The sequence below is a fragment of the Pristis pectinata genome, chromosome 13, assembly GCF_009764475.1.
Source record: "Pristis pectinata isolate sPriPec2 chromosome 13, sPriPec2.1.pri, whole genome shotgun sequence".
Lineage (NCBI taxonomy): Eukaryota > Metazoa > Chordata > Chondrichthyes > Rhinopristiformes > Pristidae > Pristis > Pristis pectinata.
Genome location: NC_067417.1, coordinates 22326995 through 22350754, shown reverse-complemented (window position 1 = coordinate 22350754; position 23760 = coordinate 22326995). Strand labels below are relative to the sequence as shown.

At 40.9% G+C, this 23760-nt stretch overlaps 1 protein-coding gene across 4 annotated transcripts in view; it reads right to left on the bottom strand.

Moving 5' to 3' along the window:
- Positions 1-23760, bottom strand: part of mvda (mevalonate (diphospho) decarboxylase a) — a 30627-nt gene that overhangs the window by 982 nt on the left and 5885 nt on the right. For 3 of the 4 annotated variants that reach the window (XM_052028096.1, XM_052028095.1, XM_052028094.1), the window contains 8 exons: positions 18764-18834; positions 17305-17419; positions 15202-15348; positions 14742-14941; positions 12087-12161; positions 11196-11411; positions 6754-6869; positions 2531-2639 (listed from right to left, as the gene is read on the bottom strand). In XM_052028096.1, coding sequence (XP_051884056.1) covers positions 2531-2639; positions 6754-6869; positions 11196-11411; positions 12087-12161; positions 14742-14941; positions 15202-15348; positions 17305-17419; positions 18764-18834 — 1049 coding nt within the window. The remainder of the gene's footprint in view (positions 1-2530; positions 2640-6753; positions 6870-11195; positions 11412-12086; positions 12162-14741; positions 14942-15201; positions 15349-17304; positions 17420-18763; positions 18835-23760) is intronic. The other variant, XM_052028097.1, reaches the window with a different exon arrangement.

Here is a 23760-nt window from a genome sequence, read left to right as displayed (position 1 = left end):
CATAATGGCCAACATAAATGCCAGCTCTGCCAATCAGTAATAGCTCTGCAAATTTAATCTTGGCCTCAACCATGCTTTCCTGCTCTCCCCCAGCATCTCCCCCACCCCCCACACCACTACATGTAGTTTAAATATCTATCAATAATGACATGAATGTATTCAATGACTCCCACCTCCACAGCTCTTTGGGATAGAAAGTCCTAAAAGTTCACCACTGTCAGAGAAGAAATTCCTCCTCATTTACATTTGAAATAGGTGAACTCTTATTCTGAAACTATGCGTCCTCTGGTGCTAGATACCCTGGTTATGGCAACCCTCCTAACGTCCATCCTTCATGAGGATCGCTCATTCTTCCACACTCCAATAAGCACAAGTTCAACTTTTCTTCAAATGTTATCTCCTTCATTCCAGGAATCAACCTAATGAACCTTCTCTGCACTGCCTCCAATGCAAACACATCCTTCTGTAAATACATAAGCTGTACTCCAGGTGCAGTCACATCAACATTTATGTTCCAAACTGCTTGCAATAAAGGCCAACATTCCATTATCCTTCCTAATTAATTGCTGCATTTCATGTATGAGAAGCCCTGATCCCTTTCTATTGCAGACATTTTGTGGTCTATTTATATAATAATGCACTTTTTCATTCTTCCTTCCAAAACCGATAACCTCACATTATACTCTATCAGCCAACATCTTCCCCCCTTTCTATATCCCTTTACAGGCTGCATCCTTCTCATCACAACTTCCACAACCACATTTTTGTATCATCATCAAGTTTGGCCAAGTACACTCAGTCCCTTTATTCACATAATTAATAATAGGTTAGAATAGATGTCCAGCACTGATTCCTTGGGCACCTGGCTAGTTATTGCTGCTATATTTTATGTTCTGCAACCACTCCCCTATCCACACCAATAAATCCCAACCCTGTGCATTCTCATCTTGTGCAGTAACCTTTCATATGGCTTTATCAAAGGCCATTCAGAAATCCAAATACATCACAGTACTGGTTTTGCTGTATCCATCTTATTTGTTGCATCCTGACAGGCCTCTGGCATGTTTATCAAACATGATTTCCCTTTCATAAAACCAACCTCAGTCCGATTGATCATGCTATGATTTTCTAAATGTCCACTATTACCTCCTTAATAATGGATTTCAGCATTTTTCCTAATGACATGTTAGACTAACTGATCTATAGTTTCCTGATTTCAGTTCTCTTCAATAATGGTGCTACCCTTGGGGTTTTCTCCTTGGACCTCTCTAGAATCCAAAGAATGTATATAAATTACAACCAACACATCCACCATCTCTGCAGCTATGTACAAAATTAAAAAGATCGCCTGGAATTTTGTGCAGTTTTAGGATTCTTACTAGGAGAGTATTAGCCTGGGACAAAATACAAAGCATATCTGTCAGGGTTACAGAAAAGATGTCAAGCCCAAATTATGTGGAAAAATTAGGGCAACTAGGTTGCAAGTGAAAGAAAAAAAACCCTAAAAAAAATCTACAACACTGGATTCTATTCTATCCATCGAGTTTATTATTTACGCAATTCTCAACCCAGTTCTTGGCTTTGCAGGAGAAGACAATTTAAGCGCTTATCCAAGTTGTTTTTGTTTCAAAATTGTATTCTTGGTTTCTGTGTTCACAGGATAGAATTCCAGAACCCCACCACTTTGGTCAAAAACATTTTTCTTCATCTTCTCTCTTGTCCTAGGACCAATTATCTTAAAATTCATATCTCCCAATTTTTGACATTTCTGCTAAATCAGTTTTGTTTCCTATTCACTTTGTTTACACCTTACAATTTAACACACCTTGCATAAATTAGCTTCCTTTGGTCCAATGAAAACAATCCGAGCCTGATCAATTTCTCCTTAGACTTCACCATTGTAAATCTCCTCTGCACCCTTTAATGCTATCATATTTTTCCTATAATGAGGTAAACAGAACCATGCAGTTCTCCAGCCATTTTGTTTTTAAAACATTGCCAGTATGACCTCCTGCTCTTTTAATCTATGGTTTGGTCAATAAAGTATACCAATCTCTTCTAAACTACTTTGTCCTTCCTTCAGAGATCTGTAGAAAGGGTTGCCTTCTGATTATCTGTGTTCAGCACCCTACCATTTATTGCACAATCCTTATGCCTTGCTCATCTTCCCCAAATGCATTAGCTCACATTCTCTGCACTGCCTTCCATTTGCTGCTACTGTTGTCCATCTGACTAGTCCATTGATGTGTTCCTGCTAAGTGCAACTTTCTTCCTTACTATTAATACATTGACAATCATGCCCTCTACATTTTTGATGGTAATTATTTTTGTAAACCACAAAAATGTCATTATCACAGAGTCCAATTCAACATGGACAGAGGTAGTTAAGTCAGAGACAAGGCCATGTTCTAAGATATGGATTTGCTATGCAGGGAAGAGCCTGAATGAAACATTTTTGTGCAGAGTTCTGGAACCAAGGGGAAAAAGCAGGAGAAAGGAAGTTATACAAGATATTGCTTTGAACAGTTACTTGAGTATTAATGATGTATCGAATGCCACCCTTAATTGGATCCATGTGGATGCTGGACTTCAGCGGCTCAGGAAGAGGGACTGAATTTACTGGTAAACCTTTCAGGAACCTAGAAAACACAAGACAAGAAAATGTAAAGAGAAAAAAAAACCACCATTCCTTTATACCTCTGCTTCCCTTCCCCCTCCTCCATATTAATATGTAATCCACCCATAGTTCAATTAGTTACACACCTATGGTTTTGAAAAATGGAAATAAATGTCCAAGAAAGTGAATCACAGGTTGGGGTTGGATAGGCCAAGACAATCTTAAATCCAACAGAACCTCTGTTCCTAGTATTTCCAGGATTCTCCATTCAAAAACAACTACCCCACTCCCTCTTCAGCATAATTATCAAGGCAGAAGCATTCAAACAGCAGAGAATTTGGACAGTGGATAAGAATTCTGAAGATGACGTTTAAGGCTATACACCAAACTGACAATATTAAAGTATCAATGTATCAAATCATTGCAATCCACAATTCTCGAAAGGTTCACAAAGCATTTTTCACTCCACAAATATTGCCTTTCAGTATTTCAAGCAATTTTTTTTTAGTATATTTTATTTCCAAACTAACAGTGCACAATGATTTTTGTGTGATGCACTCCCATGGATTAAAAAAAAAGTAGCTATACCTCTGCTTTTTATTTTGAAATAGCAACACAAGTGCTTCCACAATGTCAACTGCGACTCCCTAGTAGCACTTTCATTTGAATCTGAAGGAGTGGCTCTAAATCCCAAGCTGGAGATTTAAGCAAAAAAGTCCAGGATGACATGTCAGGCCAACACCAGGGAAGCATTCATAGAGGAGTCTTCCTTCTGATTAGTCATTAAAGCAATGCCCATCTACCCTCTCATGCAAATGTAAAAGTTTCATAGCACTATTTTGAAAAGTATAGGAACCTTCATACAACCACAGGAGATGAAACCCTTACTTTTTACCTCTTCCCTTCCCACCATCTTTCCCCATCCAGGAATCTGAACAATCTTCCAAGTGAAGCAGCAATTCACTTTCACTTTCCTCGCTGTATGTTGTTGAATTGATGGAAGAATACAGCAGATTCATCAGAATCAGATTTATTATCACTTACTTATTCATCATGAAATTTGTTTCACAGCAACAGTACAGTTTAAAGACAAAATTACTATAAATTACAAAAAATAGTGCAAAATAAAGGAATAACAAAGTAGTGTTCGTGGACCGTTCAGAAATTTGATGGCAGAGGGGAAAAAGCTGTTCCTGAATCGCTGAGTGTGGGTCTTCAGGCTCCTGTACCCCCTCTCCAATGATAGTAATAAGAGGGAGTGTCCTAAATGACGAGGGTCCTTAGTAATGGATGCCGCCTTCTTGAGGCACAGCTTCTTTAAGATGTCCTCAGTGGTGGGAAGGGTTGTGCCAGTGATGGAGCTGACTAAGTCTACAACCTTCTGCTGCCTCTTGCAATCCTGTGGATTGGAGCCTCCATACCAGGCTGTGATACAACCAGTCAAAATGCTCTCCACTGTACATCTATAGAAATTTGTAATAGTCTTTGGTGACATCAAATCCCCTCAAATTCCTAACAAAGTAGAGCCACTGGCGTGCCTTCTTCATGATTGCATCAATGTGTTGGGCCCAAGATAGATCCTCAGATGTTGACACCCAGGAACTTGAAGCTGCTCACCCTTTCCACCGCTGACCCCTCAATGAGGACTGGTGTGTGCCCTCCCAAATTCCCCTTCCTGAAATCCACAATCAATTCCTTGATCTTGCTGACACCGAGTGAGAGGTTGTTTTTGCGACACCACTCAACCAGCCAATCTCACTCTTGTATGCCTCCTGGTCACCATCTGAGACTCTACCAACAACAGTGGCATCATTAGCAAATTTATAGATGGCGTTTGAGTTGTGCTTAGCCACACAGTCATAAGTATAGAGACTATAGCAGTGGGCTAAGCATGCATCCTTGAGATGCGCCTGTGTTGATTGTCAGTGAGATGTTATTACCAATCTAACCTGACTGTAGTACCCTGATAAGGAAGCTGAGGATCCAGTTGCAGAAGGGAGGTACAGAGACCCATGTTTTGGAGCTTGTTGATTAATACTGAGGGGATGATGGTGTTGAACGCCATGCTGTAATCAATAAACAGCAGCCTGATGCATGTTGCCATTACTTTTTTTAAAAAAATCACCCCGACAGCCATACAGAAATTTCAGAATTAAGTTTTTGTAACTTTGTTGGTACATACAGTGATGCAAGATACCTTGAAGGTAGAGGTGATTGAATCATGGCTACTAATACGGTTTCCTGATTAAAATCCAGTGTACCTCAATTTACAATAATTGTTTTGGGTCCAAATGAGATGCAACCGGATCACCTATGTATAGTCTTGCTAGACTATGGATCCCAATATCAGCTGGGGGTGGGGGGCACATTCAACTTGTCAGGCTATCTCAGACATTAGGCTCACCAACCTCCCCATCCCCACTCCATCCAACACTATTGGACCAAAATCTCTCCCAGTGTTGGGTCCAGTCCTCATGGTCCAACTGATGCCGGACCAGTTCTTTGACCCCCTTACACTTTCCCTACTGATGTTGGGATTCAGACACTCCCCCTCAATGGCAGAAGGGTTATTCACTTGCCTGACCAGGCCTGTTGAACTCCAGGATTTTAGTTTAGAACTCCAACTCCCACTGCCACAATACGCACAAAAGCAAAACAAAAAATTACAGGAGTGTGGGGTGAGGTTGAGGTGAGTGAGTTACAGCGAGGGAATTGGATGAAAGAAAATAGAGTGGGAGGAGGGCATGAGAGGAGATGAAGCTTGGGGAGGGCAAGGGGAGATTCAAGGGAGGGATAATTATACCGTGAACGATTCATATTCTTAAGAAAGAAGGGAGGCACAGTTGCACACTAGAAGAACCACTGCCTTGTAGTGCCAAAGACCAGAGTTCAAATTGTCTCTAGTGTGCTGGTAAGTAGTAGAATGTGGGGAGAATTTAAAGAAAAATAGGATTAATACAGGATTAGTGCAAATGGGTCATTGATGGTCAGCACAGACGCTATGGGCTTCATGGCCTCTGATTCCATGCTGTGCAACTTGTTCCTTTGTGTAGAGGGAGACACACACACACACGCAAACAACTCTGGCATCTCAAAATACCCTCAATCCCACCCCCTTCTAACATTCACCTTCTCATACCAGTACCTGACTGGCCTATCCAGCTCCTTGTTGCTTGCTCCTTTGCTATTTTCCAGCGCACAATTCCATGTAGTATATCCAATCCAACTACTCACTTACCTATTCTACTGCCATCGGTGAAGTGCAGGCAAGGATGAAAGTGTCAAGCTTTGCTTTGCAAGCTATTCAAACCTTGTAGTCAGGGCATCTTTTGTCCCTGCTGTGTACAGTGTGCAAAGCGAGCAGTTCTCAGTCAAATGAACAGTGAATGTTGTGAAAAGTTTTTGGGGATTTTTCCAAGAAATGCATTTTTCATTTGGGAAAGGGATCTATCGTATGAAGAGAGAAAGCCATCTGGACAGATAGGACTTTTCAGATTTTGACTATCTGTTGCCAAAGAGAAAAATAAGTGGATATGTTCCAGGAAAGCAAATAGTTACAGAACCCCATTTGTATACACATTTTTTTGGGGCAAGGTAGAACTAAAAAGGGCAATATGCCAAATGATGTCTAAGATTTACTTAGAATTATCCATCTGGAATTGAGCAACCTTTTAAATTTCAGAAATCTTAGAACAGAAATATAATTTGGCTGAATAAGATCAATCAACTTGTAATTTCAAATACCACATTTTTTATTTCAATGTGTAATCTCAACTTCCTCCAACGCAGTACAAATTTACTAAGCTACTAATTTTAGTAAAATTGGATGTAGCTTGTACACATAACAAGAGAAAAGGGCAACTATTTCTGATTGTGCAGTGAAAAATCAAATTAAAATTTACCATTTGAGGAAGGACGCAGCTGGAAGTTAAAGTAAAATAGTGAAACTGCTAATTATAGGATATTTTCACTTCCAGATGAACAAAGGCTACTCTCTTTGCTAAAATGAAGGTAATAATAAAGAAATGCATATGTTTCCCTCAGTAGATATCAAACAACAAATTGAAGTGACTCCTTTGCAGTAACAGAAAACCATACCAAATAAAAAGCAACCACTTTAAGAACATACAACTCACTGTTCACCATTTTCTTCTGGAGGAAAATAATGTTTCACAACTTCCACAAACTCATCCACATGCTGCTCTAGTGTGTAAATGACTGCATTGGGACCAGCATCAAATGTGTATGCTACCTAAAGAGAACAGCAAAGTGGATCAGAAACAGAAGTGGATTATATTTCAAAGTACAATTCAAAGTCTTTTTAAACCATAGACCACCTATATACATTGTTTATTCTAAATGACTGTGCACATGATAAAGGAAGATTGCCTTTCAATCACAAGTTGCTTATTTATGACAGAACAGTACAGCACAGGAACAGGCCCATGATGTCTGTGCCAACCACGATGCCAATTTAAAGTACACATCTGCCTGCACATTGTCTATATCCCTCCATTCTCTGCCTGTTCATGTGTCCATCTAAATGCCTCTTAAATGTGGCTCTTGTATCTGCTTCCACCACTTCCCCTGGCAGTGTGTTCCAGCCACCTACCACTCTGGAAAAAACCTGCTTCAAATCTTCTTTAAACATTCTCCCTCTCACCTTAAAGCTATGCCCACCTGTATTTGGCAGAGTAACACAGCATGGAAATGGGCCCTTTGTCGAACTCAACCAGGCTGACCATCTCAACTACTGCCATCTGCCAGTGTTTGATCCATATCCCTCTAAACCTTTCCTATCCATGTACCATTCCAAGTGCCTTTTCTGATATTTCCACCCTGGGAAAGAGACCAACTATCTACGCCTCTCATAATTTTATTTGCTTCTATCAGATTGCCCTCTCAGCCTCCAACACTCCAGAGAAAACAATCCAAATTTGTCCAACCTCTCCTTACAGCTAATACTCTCTAATCCAAGCAACATCCTGGTGAACCTCTTCTGCACTCTCTCCAAAGCCTCCACATCCTTCCTGTAATGCAGTAACCAGAACTCCAAATGTGGCCTGACCAAAGTTTTATACAGCTGCAACATGACTTGCTGACCCTTATACTCAAACACTCTGACCGATGAAGGCAAGTATGCCATATGCCTTCTTTATCACCCTATCTACTTGCATTGCCACTTTCAGGAAGCTAGGGACTTGTACCCCAAGATTTCATTGCTCCAGCAATTATAGAGGGAATTGGAATGCATGTATTTGTAATGAGTCAACAAATACTTTAATGCAACAGAAAGAACTTACCATTAGTTTCTTAATAAATCAGGCAACAGACTTTTACCACAAATACAGTTGTCAGTCATTTTAAAAAGGTGACAGTAATGCTGAAACATGCACATTTAGATTATTAGATCAATTACTTCCAACATGTATCTTAGTGGGTGGAACAGATTGCTCTTTTGGAGTTAAAAACTTCAAGCTTTCTGAAGAAACTGCTTTGTACAATTTCTCTACGGTAAAATGCCCTATTGAAAAAATCCATACTGGACTTACAAGAATAGGCAGACCAATCCAAATTTTTTTTGCAGAACAAGGTCCCACTAGTAACCAATGCAAGCCGACGTAGATGAGGCGAGTACCATTCACATATTCATCATATACACTCTTGAACAGTGGAGGGGGCAAGGGTGGGAGGGATAGAACCATAGAACACTACAGCACAGAAAAACAGGCCATACGGCCCTTCTAATCTGTGCCGAAATGTTATGACGCTAGTCCCATTTACCTGCACCCAGTTCATAACCCTCCAGACCTCTCCTGTCCATGTATCTATCCAATTTATTCTTTAAAACCCAAGAATGAGCCCGCATTCACTACATCAGATGGCAGCCCCTTCCATACTCCCACCACTCTGAGTGAAGAAATTCCCCCTAAACTTTTCCCCTTTCACCCTAAAGCCATGTCCTCTTGTACTTATCTCTCCTAATCTAGGTGGAAAGAGCCTACTCGCATTAACTCTGTCTATACCCCTCAATTTAGTAAACCTCTAATCAAATCTCCCCTCATTCTTCTGCGCTCCAAGGAATAAAGTCCTAACCTGTTCAGTCTTTCCTTGTAACTCAACTCCTGAAGACACGGCAACATTCTAGTAAATCTACTCTGCACTCTTTCAATCTTACAAATATCCTTCCTATAGGTTAAAAAGTTCATTATTATTGGTAAAATGTTAAATTTAGTTGTGGCTCCATTCTTGGTTTCTCAATTTTGGTTTCATTTACTCCAAAGCAAGAGTTTTGGAGGCAAACTATTTTATTGCTGCTTAGAGTGAACATGCAAAGGACAAATTTCTATTCTGAGTGCTGAACTCTTATTTTGTTAGGGCTTGTCTGGCACACAAGTATGTACTGACACTGTGCTTAGAACCTGCTGTCTCTATGTGTATATAAAAGGAAAAGATTAGCAGAAGTTAAAATGGGTCCCTACTGACCAAGAGAGCAGAAATTACATAGGGGAATAAGGAAGTGGAAATAAAATTAAACAAATATTCTGTGCCTACCTTCATGAAAAAAGACAATGTAAAACTCCCAGAAACAATGGAACAATACAGGTCTAGAATAAATGGGGAACTCAAACAAAAAATTAACATTAGTTTAAAAAACTGGAGAAGTTAGAGGGACTGAATAGCGATAAATTCCCATGACCTAATGAGCTGCATTCCAAGGTTCTGAAGGTGGCAGATATGAAGACAGTAGACACTGAATATCATCTTCCAAAATTCTGTAGATTTTAGAATGGCTCCCACGGATTGCAAGGCAGAAAATGCTGGAATCTTTTATTAATGAAATGCTAACTGGCTACTTGGAAAATAATAGTAGGACTAGACAGAATTATATAGATTTATGAAAAGGAAAGCATATTTGAAATATTTACTGGATTTTGTTTGAGGTTGCAACTAACAGAATAATGGTGAATCTGATGATATGGTATATTTGGATTTTGCATCCAAGATTATCAAACAATAATAAATAGATCACACAATATTAGAGATAATAGACTGGCATGAATTGAGGATTGGCTAACAGACTGAAGACAACAAGAATAGATGGGTTATTTTCAGATTACAAGGCTATCACCAGTGGATGACTGTGGGATCAGTGCTGGGACCCAGCCACTCACACAGCTAGATGGTTGTGAGAGTGTGAAGAGGATGCTTCAAGGGATTTGATAAGTGAAATGAATGTATCCCATGTGCCATGACCTCACTGAGAGCAAATGTGACATCATCCACTTTATCACCAAAGAGAAATGCAGAGTTTTTGTTTTAAAATGGTGAGAGTTTGAAAGGTGTTGATGTTAAGTGTGACCATATTGTTTTTGTACACGAATCACTGCAAGTTAACATGCACTCACAGAAAGCAGCTAAGGCAACAAACAATCTGCTGGAGGAACTTAGCAGATTGAACAGCATCTGTGTGGGGAGAGGAATTTTCGGTGCATCAGGACCAAGGATGGAGAGGGAAGATAGCCAGTCAAAGAGGAGAGGGGAAGTGGTGAACCAGGGGCCAGTGGATGATTGGTGGACCAAGGAGGGGTAAAGGATGACAGGCAGACATGAGGAAGGGATGGAGTTGGAAGACAAGAGGTAGAAGGATGATAGATGAAGGCAGACAAAAAAAGGTAGATGGAGTCAGGTGAGGGGAAGCGGAGTAGGTGAAGGTGGAGACAGCCAGGAGGATTTATTTAGTCACATTAACATAGAAAAACAGTGACATGTGTCTTTTGGTGTTACTGAGAATGTGCTGGGGGCAGGCTGCAAGTGGCGCCACTCTTCTGGTGGTGACATAGCATGCCCACAGCTCCTAACCTGTACATCTTTGGAATGTGGGAGGAAACCGGAGCACCCGGTGGAAACCCATGCAGACACAGGGAGAACGTACAAACTCCTTACAGACAGTGGTGGAATTGAACCCGGGTCACTGATGCTGTAATAGTGTTACGCTAACTGCTACACCAGGAGAGAAAAACAAAATCTCTTCTATAAGAGTTTTTTTTAAACAAAGGACTGTATACAAGTGCAAGAGAGCTACTCATAAGACAAGAAGAATCATGACAGAAGGACAAGATCATAAATTAGAGCACCCATTTGCAAGGAGAATGGGGGAAAGTGGCCATCCAGCAAGGAAGACAAAGATCAAATACTACAAAAAGAGCATTACTGATGAATTATTGTGATAGCCACATGTAACACAAATACTATAAATTGCTGAAAGTTTTTTTTTGAGTCAATGGAGTATCTTTGAGCTCACTCAAATTGTTCCCAAGTGTACACTGTAACAGGACCCGAATAATCCTACTGGTTCGGGAAACCCACCACGGCAGAGATTTCTTTGTGTGCTGTCCCGATTTGAGCTGTAATTAAGAGGGTGACTGGGCCCCATGTGAAAGCGAGATTCAGGATGCAGGCCAAACACACAAATCCCAACAGTTTAAGAAAGGGAGTATTTGCATTTGAATAGGCTTATTTATACACCTTTAAAATGTCAATGTCAGGTATATATAGATAAAAGTGGTCAACGTACCAGTGTCTCTCCAAAGTGAGAATTGTATCTATGTACCAAATTAATGATAGATTTGGAAATCTCATTAAGATAGAAGATTGGCGGAAAGGTATCAAGACACGTGGCATGAAATTGATTGCTGTCCTTCATAGTTAACTGACCAAAAGTTTCAAAATCTTGTTGTTTGATCGCTTCAATCATTTCCAGCATTCGTTTTGGTACAATTTCAGCACGATACTGCAAAACAGAAAGTGCACAAGTAAACCAGAAATTGCTTGGAATACTTCAAACACTAATGCTGTTTCTCTTTCCAGAGATGCAGCCCGAGTTGGCAAGTTGATGACATTACATCAGAATAGAAAATGCTCACATCTTTTCCGCTTATGAAAAGTTTGCAACTCAGTTATCCACTTTTCATTAAATCCATTACCTTCTGATTGAGCCACAACCAACATAATCCAAACCCTGCAGCAGTTGTGGCTACTTCTGAGTCAGAAGGGTGCGAGTTCCAGTCCCAAGGTGTGGACTGACACTTAAATGGATTCTGAGGAAATGTGCACAATTGGTGGAACCAAGTGTCCTCTCAGGCAGATACAAAACATCTCACAGCATGATTGAAGAGGAGCTAAAATTTGATGCCTTGGCCAGTATCTATCCCTCATTCAACCCAAAAAATTCATCAGAACTACTTTAACCCCTACCTTTTTAAATACATCCTTCTTATGTGATTTACACTCAATTTAAAATAATTTTTATAACAAAGAACAGAGAGGAGGATAAAGTACATGGACTGGATTAGGATATGATCATTGTTTACATGGAGGATGAACACCAATATGGTATTAGTCCTCCATGCAACTAATTTTTGGTTTAACAAAGATCAAGAGTGCTTCCAATGTATGAATTTCACACCTTCAGTAGAGCACTTGTCTTGACACTGGTTTGCATCCCAGCAGTACTACTGACCGGCTTCTGTTCTGCATTAACCTGCAAATAAAAAAAATACAAATAGCTGACCTTCTAGTCCTATTCACTACCACAGGAGATCAAAAACACTCAAAAGCAGGAGACTTCAGGCTAACACTAACATTAATAGGCTGGCCTGAGCATGACATCTGATAACTACTATTTTTCCACAAACTGAGTTTAGTACAAACTAGATTTCCTTAAAAGACCATCAGAAACAAAGTATATAGAAAAAAAGAGCAACACTGTTTTCTAATGAATGTTTATGATGGCATTTACATGTCAGTACATTCCCTTCTTTACTGAAATACAAATGATGGGCTGATGTTACTGATAACTTTAAATCAAAATATGTACCTGCAGTAACGTTGGGTGAATATTATTACCATTGTGAGAGAGGAAAAAAAATGAAGCAAATTGCAAAGTGCAAAGATTCTGGTAGGCTTTGGCACCTAATAACTAACTGACATTACAGAAGCATACAAGATTTATTACACAGGAGACAGCTGTTTCACCCATCCTGTGTGCCAGACAAAAAGAACTACCCAACCTAGTCTCATGTTCCATCTTAAGGTCCATGTAAACACCAGGTTATATATCCTTAAGGTGATGTTTTAATACATTCTATATTCATTCTTGAGAGTATGACAAGGCCATGATTTATTGTGCATCGTTAATTGTCTTTGAGAAGGTAGTTTTAGCCATTTTCTTCAGCCATCTGTGCGTGACAGTTTTGATATAATTGAGTAGTTTGCTAGGCCACTTCAAAACAGAAATTAAAAGACAACCACAGAGCTGTGGTTAGGCCAGAGGGGAACGTTCACTGTTTTCCTTTACCTTGTGATCCATACAAGGTTTTTACAACTATCCGGTGTTTTCATTACTACAAATATTGACACTAGCCATTTTTATTCCTTAGTTATTTATACAAGTTAAGATTCCCCAACTGCTTTGATGGGACACAAATTTAAATAGAACAGGTTTCTTCACTATTCATACAGCGGCACGGTAGTGTAGTGGTTGGCTTGACGCTATTACAGCACCAGCAATCGGGGTTTGATTCCCGCTATCTGTAAGGAGTTTGTACGTTCTCCCGTGTCTGCATGGGTTTCCTCCAGGTGCTCCGGTTTCCTCCCACATTGCAAAGACATACGGGTAGGTTAATTGGGTTTAAAATGGGTGGCGCGGACTAGTTGGGCCGGAAGGGCCTATTACCACGCTGTAAATAAAATTTTAGTTTAAAAAAAATCACTTCTATAGTTTTTGTATTTTTTGAAATCAGTAAAAACTACTGTAAAAGTCACCATGTTAAAAAAGATAATTAACTGTTATATGAACGAGAAACAATGTATAAAACTAGATAATCATTTCTATGTTAGCTTGTGTTATGTTTGCTTTAGCAAAGACATTGCTAAACACTCTACACAGCAATTCATCTTTGCTGGTGGCACTAAATGAGCACCACATCTTGCAGTAAGTTTTCAAATTTCAGCTCTATTTAAATCAATGGGAGTGTAGAGACAGTATTATGCGTTGTCTCTTCAACATGGTGCATGTGGTACTACCAACTGGGGATGAATTTCTCAGCAATCATTTGTATGAATGCACTTGCTTCCTTCTAACTTTAGCAGGACCTCTAGATCCTCCCAGCTCCCAGTTTGAAAACCTTGGCTATGTAACAATTCCATAGAAGCTAGCCTCTTGAGTGCAAATTAATTAGCCTTGAATCATTTAAAAAAAAAAGTGGACATTAAGTGGTTCCTCATCAGAATCTTACTATAATACATATAGCTTATATCACGCCTTATTTAAGGGTCCTTTTACTAATACAGGGATACACAGAACTGTCCTCCTTCTCTCTCCCATCTTTCTCAATGTATAATCAATCCTATTCCAATCTTTTCTAACCCTTTGCAGAAATATTTGAAGAAAATTACAGTAAAAAAAAAGCCAGTGCTTTCTTGTGCCACATACTCTGCATGTTATGACAATGTGCAGAAGAAATTCCATCACACTTTCTCCTAATAACAAAATGTTTAACACATTGTGTTCATCAGCCACGTGTATACATGAAGATATCTTTATCAGTCACACGTATATCGAAACACACAGTGAAATGCATCTTTTGTGTGAACTATAGTATGCTACAAACTGGTAAAGTCTCTAATGCAACTCTCTCCCACACATTACATGAAAATATTACAGCTACTCCATGATAAAGATACTTAATGTATCTTTTACTTCTCTAATTGCTGCCTCCTTTCTCAGCACCATTTCTTGCTTCTGTCATGTATCTGTCTACCAACCAAATCACAGACTAACTTTTAGATAGCCAGTTTCCTTGCTCCATACTTGCAAAGTGTTTCTAGCTGTTGAGTCATCTCAAAACCTACTTTTAATACAAAACATGGTGGCTGAAAGGTTTCACATTTTTGTTATTAAACCCAATTGTCTGCAGTTTATTGATTGGATCCAGCCAAGCCTTCATGAAGAATTAAATAATATACTTAAACACAGTTGTTAAAAATGCAGTTTCCACACACATAGGGCTTAAAGAGGTATTCCCTCAACAGAATCTCTTTACTTAGCTTCTGCACTCACCACTAATATGAGAACTCGAAGCTCAGGCCAGTGGGTTTCTGGTTCAATCTGCTGAGCAATGCTATCACTTCCATCTTCTTTCACTCCCATAGTCCACTGAACAAACCCTCCATACATGCTTCTACATGCACTGCCCGAGCCCTGGCGAGCAATCTCTGATAGCTCTCCTTCTAAACCATACAGCTTAGCAAGTGCATAAACTGCAGAAGAAAAGTAACATTGGTTAATGTAAAACATCAAAAATACACCAGCAATTTCTATGTGCCGAAGTATTAAAAAGGTACCACACAACTGAATCATCCCTTAATAAATTTTTAAGTTTAAAATTGCTTATCACAACCCAAAATTCAATTTTCTCATATAGGCCTGTAGCTATAGTTAAAGCCTATTGTCTAATTCCTAGAAAACTTTGGCCTCTGCATGATAAAAAGGTCTATAATGAATTTCCCAACTTACTTACCCAGACAAGCATAACCAGCTGCAGAGGATGCCAGACCTGCAGCTGTGGGGAAGTTATTTACAGAGCAGATATGAACTTTATAGTTGAGAGTTAATGTGTTGGAATTTTCATCACCAGTGTTTCTTCTTTTTCTTGCTAGACGACGGACTGGGGAGGAAAAAAAAAATCCAAGTTCATGAGCATTTGCAAGCCTGAATAGTTATGCAATTATAAATTTGAATGCTTTCAAAACCTTGCTTAAAAATCAACCATGTCTGAAACTGTTCTTCATGCAAACAAAAAAAATAGTTCAAGCAGCAAAATGAGGCACATTCTGGAATTTCTGAAATTTAAAAAAAATTGCTGGAAATACTCAGTAAGTCAGGCAGCAGAGATAGTGCATCAGGTTGATGACCTTTCATCAGAATGGAGAAAAATGTTTTAGTTGCAAAGTTGTGTTCAGAACCATTTGACAGGCTGGAGAGCATGAAAAACTGAATGACAGAAGTGGTGATGGTGTTCACTGTGAGAGGATGATGAAGGGTTATTAATCACAGCTGATCTGTCTGAATGAGATGAATGAGAATGGAGGAGAGAGAAAAAACAATTGCTGGGACCGTGAGACAGAAACAGTGCACTTGCTAGAAATCTGAAATAAAAGATTGCTGGAAACCAATCAAACAGGCCAGACAGCATTACGTGGGTAAAGAAAAACAGTGTTAACATTGCAGGTTGATGACTCATCAGAACTAGCCAGTTCTGATACAAACTAGAAAGGCATCTAAAATTTTAGAATTTAATGTCAAGTCTGAAGGGCTATAACATGCCTAATTAGAATACGAGATTATATTTGTCACACTTATCCAAGGTTTCATTGGAATAGTGCAATGGGACAGTCAGAGTGGGAGCGGAAAGCACAAGGTTACCCTTGTGGATTGAAGAGACATTCTGCAAAATGGTCACTGAATTTGAAAAATTCCATTTATTCAATTGAATCACTAATTTCCTTCTGTTTAAATTAAAGATTGTAGTTGCATACTTTGTATATTTCCAAGGATAAATACAAATTCCTAAATAACTTTTGTGTCACCAGAAGTATACTTTTACATGGATTCTTAATTGTTGCATGGTTAAAGCCAGAGCATTACTAAACTGAGAACTTCTGGGATGGAAGGCAAGGACCAGGGGAACTTCATCCTTGCTCTTTCCAGTTAAACAAAAATTGGAGAGCAAGAGCAGGAAATAGATGAGATACACTCAAGGGTTTTGTCCACCACAGTAGAGGACAAGCCACAGTTCCCTAAGGAAGGCATCTCAGAAGGAAGTTTTATCATCAGAACAAAAATGACAGAGAGGAGGGAATTGGGAGAATGGAATGCAGTCTTACAGGAGGTAGGATGGAGGAAAGTATAATGAAGATAGTGGTGAGAATCCATAGGCTTGTAATGGATGCTTATGGGTAGCCTATTCCTCAGATTATAGAAGCAGAGAGATGCAGGAAGGGAAGAGTCAAGGAGAGGGAGCACCACCCGAGTAGGGCTGGAACATAAACGATTCCACGTATCCCACAATAAGACAAGCATGCTTGTTCCCATAATCTACAGCTATTTCTTTGATCTCAATAAAGTGGGTAAAAATGAAGAAGTTGGTGGAGAGGAACCAGTTGGGCCTCTCTCTAGAAGAAAGTAGTCTGACCTGCTAAATGTTTCCAGTATTTTCAGTTTTTGTATCAATTGAGTGGGACTCATTTGAACTGTCTCCAATGCAAATAAATCCCTCCTTATCTGATGAGACCAAAGCTGTATACAGCAGTTTAGTTGTGTTCTGACCAATACCTAGTACAGTTGAGGTAAGATTTTCCTACTTCTATACTCCTTCCTCTTTGTATTAAAGACCAACATCTGTAACTATACTACGATTTTATCTGTCACCAAACATCCCTACCTGCTTACTCCCCCTCCCAAAAGTGTTCTTCATAGTTTTTAAACCACAGAGATGCTTCAAATTACGGCAGAAAATGTGATAATATTGTAGCAGTAACACATAGAAGAATCAACAGCCAACACAGACCAAGTGCCAACAAAACATATTCTCATGTTACAGGCTATTCAGATTGATGCACACCTTCCCGTAAGCAAGTCTGCAGCCTTGGGTTTTCGATATTTTCCTCTTTTCCATTTATCCATATTCTGTCCTCCTTGAAATATCGACTTGCAGTAACTGTTGTTGTACTTTTCAACTGAAATGACAAAACAAAAATCAATTTTGATTATCAAGATTATTTACAAAAAACCTTTCAAGTACTTTTGATGGATTTTCACAGAATCATATAGCACAGAAACAGGCTCTTGCAGCCCACCTCCTCTACGCCAACTGTGATACCTTTCTAGCCTAATCCAATTTGTCTGCATTCAGCCTCTATCCCACTACTCCTTTCCTATCCAAGTACCTGTCCAAATTCTTTTTAAGTGCTCTGCTACCTCCTCTACCAACTCTTTCCAAATAGTCACCATCCTCTGTATGAAGAACCAACCCATCAAATCTCCTTTAAAATTCTTCTCTCTCACCTTAAACCTGTGCTCTCTAGTTCTAAGCTCCCCTGCCCAGGGGGAAGAAAAATTCTAACCATCTATCCTATGTATGCCCCTCAATTTTTTAAACTTCTACAAGGTCACCACTCAGCCTCCCACATTCCAGTAAGGATAAATCCAGCCTTTTGAATCTCTTATCTACAGCTCTCTATTCCTGACAAGGCTCTTCTGCTCTCTCTCTCTCTCTACTGCCACCACATCCTTCATGTGTTGTGGTGACCAGCACTGTACATAAAATTCTAAATACAGTCTCACCAATTTTATTGATTCATAGAAATATGCAAACCACAGAGAAAGAACAAACTATTAATTTTGAAAACCTTCAATATATATATGTGTATATATTCTCAAATAGAAGAACCAAATGGAATTTCTTCAGACAATGCCCAATCCTGGGTCAGCTACAATATCACCAAGGTTGGCAGGTTATGGATTGTATTGGTAAATGCCCCTAAACATCAATTTCAATTTACGCTCACGTTGATAACAAAGTATTTCCCTAATTAATAATTACAGTAAATTCCAATAACCCACTATCCCATTGTTTAGAAATCTTGATAGTTCAGCATCTGGCTCATAGGAGCAAATTCCAATAATCTGGAAAATCTGCTAGTTCTTGGGGTGCTGGATGAACAGATTTTTACTGTATATTGGCAAATTAATTAAACATATCAAAAACATGCTAGACAGACTGCAGAGGTTATATAATAAATTGATTACATTGTTCTGTCTCAATCATGAGACAAGGCAATATTAACATTTCAATTGCTGCTCTGGCTGTGGTTAATTAACACAGAACCAGGGTGCAAACGAGAGAATTTGTCAGACTGTTTTAGCACTGCAATAATTTCATTAGTTAGATTACAGGTGGATCACTTTAGCTCGAGGATAAACTAGAACACAAATATATGCAAAAAAAACACAAGGGTCTTTGGGTTAGGACATGTAAAATTCCATCAACATTTCAAATTCCTTGTAGCCTCAAAGCTTACCTGATCTTGATGCAACGTTACACTCAGAGAGGGGTTAATTGGCAAAATCAAGTCTGAATCTCGTTTCCCCCCTATATACAAGAAATAAAATAGTTTTAGGTTCTCATGATATCACGTAACTTTAAATATTTCCTAGTATGGGCTAAGAATTTGTTTCTCGTCATTTCTAATAGCCTGACTTCTGCATAACTGTTTGCAGATAGCATGCAATACTGTTCCATATTCCCATTACATCAGTGGTGTTTGGGGTGGCAAAGAAAACAAGCTCCATGCCCAAAATGGCTGAAAACATCAAGTGAGCCAAACCATGGCCCCTAGTTTAGCCAGCTCTCAAAGTAACCAAAAAACATTTCTGATATTCAGAAACATTAAAAAATTACAATACTAAAACAAAAATATCAAAACATTTTAGCATCTAAAACTGTACAAACTATTTTTTTTAAAAATCAAAAATACTCTTACTTTAATGCCTTGCAGATGTTCAGTAGAACTCCCTGCAAGTGATCTAACCTGGCACAAGTGGCACGAGCAGATTTCCCAGGTTAAATACTGGGGAATTGGTCCAGGAATGGAATGTACCCCAAAAGTGCTGACAAGCAGCTCCAAGAGATTCTGGACTACCCCATTCACAGAACATAAAATAGTACAGCACAGAAACAGGCCCTTCAGCCCACAATGTCAGTACCAAACATGATGCCAAAATCAATTCTCTGCTGCCTGTACGTGACCCAAATCCCTCCATTCCCTGCTATGTCTAACAGCCTCTTAAATGCCACTATCATATCTGCTTCCATCGCTCCCCCAGCAGCTCATTTCAAGCACCTAATTTCAAGCACCTACTACTCTGTGTTTAAAAACAAACTTGTCCTACCATCTCCTCTGAATGTTCCCCCTTTCACCTTAAATGCATGTCCTCTAGTACTTGACATTTCTACCCTATCTATGCCTCTCAATCTTACAAACTTCTATCAGGTCTCCCCTTAACCTCCAACACTCGAGAAAACAACCCAGGTTTGTCCAGCCTCTCCTTATAGCTCACACCCTCTAATCCAGGCAGCACCCTGGTAAACCTGCACAAAATGATTGTCATTCTGTGCATGAACTATTGAGGAACAATTTATGAGCAATCTGGCCCCCCCCGCCCCAAATTTCCCATTCTAGCTGTGCTGTCTCAGGGATCAACCTCGTCAATACCCATTATCCCACAGGCTCTTTTAGCAATCGTCTCCTTATCACCGCCTGGGAAACACCAAACAGCTCTACACTTCCCTCCAAAAACATCCAAATGCTACTTTATCAGAGATAACCAAATTAACATCTGCCATGCCCAAAATGTCTTGATTGTGGTTTGAACCTAATCACTAAATCATGATTTAGTCTCCAGTTTTCCTTGGACCCGGCCTGTTTTGGCGGCTTCATCTTGTTCTGCCCTTTCAGATTTTTTCTTTTTAATTTTTTTTTGTTCCCCACCTCAAACCTGCATCATTATATCCTCCCTCCTTTGTTTTAGACTCCTTCAATTTTTTAGGCCCCTCCAATGGACAATCTGTCATTTTTGCTACTTGTAACCTCCTTCCAAGTTCCTCTTGCCCTTTTCTCTCCAAATTAATTTGGTGTTCAGGCATCATCTTGAATATATAGTCTTTGGCTATGAATTATTATTACATAACCTTTGTGCTCTAACTTGCCACCCTTATCACTACTTTTGATGTTATTGTCCACAAAAACATTTATTCTATTCCCCAATTCTGACCACTGGCCTTAGTATGGAAAATCTTTTTGCTTCCTCAGGTAAAATTGGGTGTAGACTTAAAGGCATTGAGTGGATATTCATTACCAGACATGACTTGTCAGCAACAAGTACCATTGGGCCTTAACTCCTCTTGCCTCACTATCCATTGCTTCTTGAACAATGATGATAAATCTAGGTTTCCATTCTACACTACCAACTGTTATCTTGAAGCCATCACAACTCCACTGACCTTGCAAACTACACAATCCAAAGCTCCTTTTCCTTTCAGTGAAAGGCTGCCACCCAATACAAGCAAAAGGGAAGCACGTCAACATTTTATTATTTTGACTCCAAAATTTTATGCTTGACAACTTAATGTGAACAGAGTAAACAATGCAACCCATAACAGGAAAGCATCTGTAATGTTTCTGTGACAATTTAATGACTGGCAACACCTAGTTATACTTCTTGCTTTACAAGATTTATTGGGTGGAATTTGTGATCAGCAACAAAAAGATGATCCTCACCTGTAACCTTGAAAAAGGAAAAGTCCACAAATAATTAGTGCACTAGAGCTTTAATTTCTTCTATTTTGCCATTAATTAGAATCTAGCACCACATACAAAGATTATCTGGCATGAAAAAAAACAAGACCATCAAAATCAGTTGATTAGCCAATTGAATTGAAGCATTTGTACAGACAGAAAACCAAGTAGTGAAAAGAACAGGTTGCAATTCAATCATTTTACTTTCTGTAAGGATTGCGATTGAAGCAGGGTCTGAAATAAACTTTAAAAATTAAATGTAATTAAAGTTCACAGCACTTTAAAATATTGCGGTTATTTGACTCCACATTGTACAATTAGATTGTCAGGGTCAGAGAGATTGTTTTAATGATGTGCTGTGATTATGGTTGAACCAAGTTGTTGCTCATTCAATATTTTCAATTTGTAGTGACTCACCGTCTGAACAAGCGAACCAGCTCAGCGGTTGGGTTGCGTGTTGTCGGAGTGGCGAGGCCCAAGATGGCACTGGGCCTTCATCTTCCCCGAGCGACGGGGAGAACCCACTCGCAGGAGAAGTTTGATGATGTAGTGCATACGTCATTTGTTTTCGGTGGGCGGGAACCATCCCTCTTAAAAGGCCCACGCAAGGAGGGAAAATAAATCAGTTTTGTTTTGCAGCTCAATGACTAGTGTCTTACTTTCACGTTGCGGTAGCAGCCGCTACATTGGTGACCCCGACGGTCCAAATGGATTTTGGACCCACACAATGGACGACAGCGCAGCAGCCAATGCAGTGGCACTCAAGCTGCCCACCTTTTGGACGCTTCGGCCCCGCGTCTGGTCCGACCACGCCGAAGCACAATTCCAACTTCGGCATATCACCTCCGACTCCACAAAGTACTACCACGTGGTCAGCTCCCTGGACCAGGAGACGGCTGCCCAGGTTGGAGACTTCATCCAGTTCCCTCCGGAGGAAGGCAAGTACCCGGCTTTCAAAGACCTTATTTGGACCTTCAGCCTCTCCCGTCGCAAACGCGCCACCCGCCTGCTTCATCTCGACGGCCTGGGGGACAGATCCCCATCGGCCCTGATGAACGAGATGCTGGCCTTGGCTGAGGGACACAAGCCCTGCCTCATGTTCGAACATGCCTTCCTCGAACAGCTACCCGATGACATTCACCTGCTGTTGGCCGACGCCGATTTCAGCAACCCATGTGAGGTAGCCGCCCAGGCAGATGCCCTGTGCAAGGCCAAACGCGAGGGCGGGTCGTCCATTGGCCAAGTCGCCAGACCATGGGCCCAAAGCCTACCTAAACCAGTCCCAGCAACCGAGCAACCACACCCCGGAAACACAGACGATGACACTGGCGACCAGCTGTGTTTCTACCATCAGAGGTGGGGCGCAGAGGCCCGTCGATGCCGCCCACCTTGCAAGTTTCAGGGAAGCACCAGCCGCCGCTGATGGCTACGATGGCTGGCCGCCAACACAGCCTCCTTTCATTCAGGACAAGCGGTCCGGGCTTCGTTTCCTCGTCAAGCAGAGGTCAGTATTTTGCCCCCGACCGGCCGCAACACTCGTAGCAGGCAACAGGGTCCCGCACTCAAAGCCGCAAACAGCACAACAATACAGACTTTTGGTACCCGTGCAGTTCAATTACAATTTGGCGACAGCTGTTTTACCTGAAACTTTACCCTTGCTGCCGTCACCCGGCCACTCCTGGGAGCCGATTTCCTTCGGGCCCACAGCCTGTTAGTCGACCTGCGAGGGAAACGGTTAGTGCACTCCAGAACTTTCCAACCCTTCTCCCTGGGAGAAGCCAGCCTACCAGCCCCGCACCTGGACTGCATTTCCCTGTCTGGCAATGAGTTCACCAAGCTCCTAGCCGAGTTCCCATCGGTTTTGGCACCTCAGTTTACAAATTCGATGCCCAAACACGGGGTGCGGCATCACATCATTACCACAGGGCCACCCCTTCATGCCTGAGCATGACGACTACCTCCAGACAAACTCCGCCTGGCAAAGGAAGAGTTCCACCGCATGGAAGAGCTGGGGATCATTCGCAGGTCAGACAGCCCCTGGGCCTCCCCCCTGCACTGGTCCCCAAAGCCACCGACGAGTGGAGGCCCTGCGGCGACTACCGCAGGCTGAATGACGCCACCACCCTGGACCGCTACCCCATCCCTCACATCCAGGACTTCGCGGCGAACCTACACGGGGCCCACATCTTCTCCAAGGTGGACCTCGTCCGGGGATACCACCAAATCCCGGTCCACCCTGACGACGTCCCCAAAACTACACTTATCACTCCATTTGGCCTCTTCGAATTCCTTCAAATGCCGTTCGGCCTTAAGAACGCCGCGCAGACCTTCCAGCAGCTGATGGACGTGGTAGGCCATGACCTGGACTTTGTGTTCATTTACTTAGATGACATACTAATCACCAGCCATGACCACCAAGAACACCTTTCCCACCTCCGCCAACTGTACTCCCGTCTCCGTGATTTCGGCCTCCCTATCAACCCAGCCAAGCGCCAATTCAGACTCAACTCTATCGATTTCTTCGGCCACAGAATCACCAGCGAAGGAGCAACACCCCCACCTGCCAAGGTAGATGCTATCCACCATTTTGCCCGTCCCAACACGGTGTTACGGACTCAGTGAAAGTCCCTTTAAGATAGAGAGTGTGTGTGTATGTGTGTGGGGCGTGCTTACGTCAATAGAAGATAAAGGACGTAATGACGTTGTTGAAGAAGTTAGAA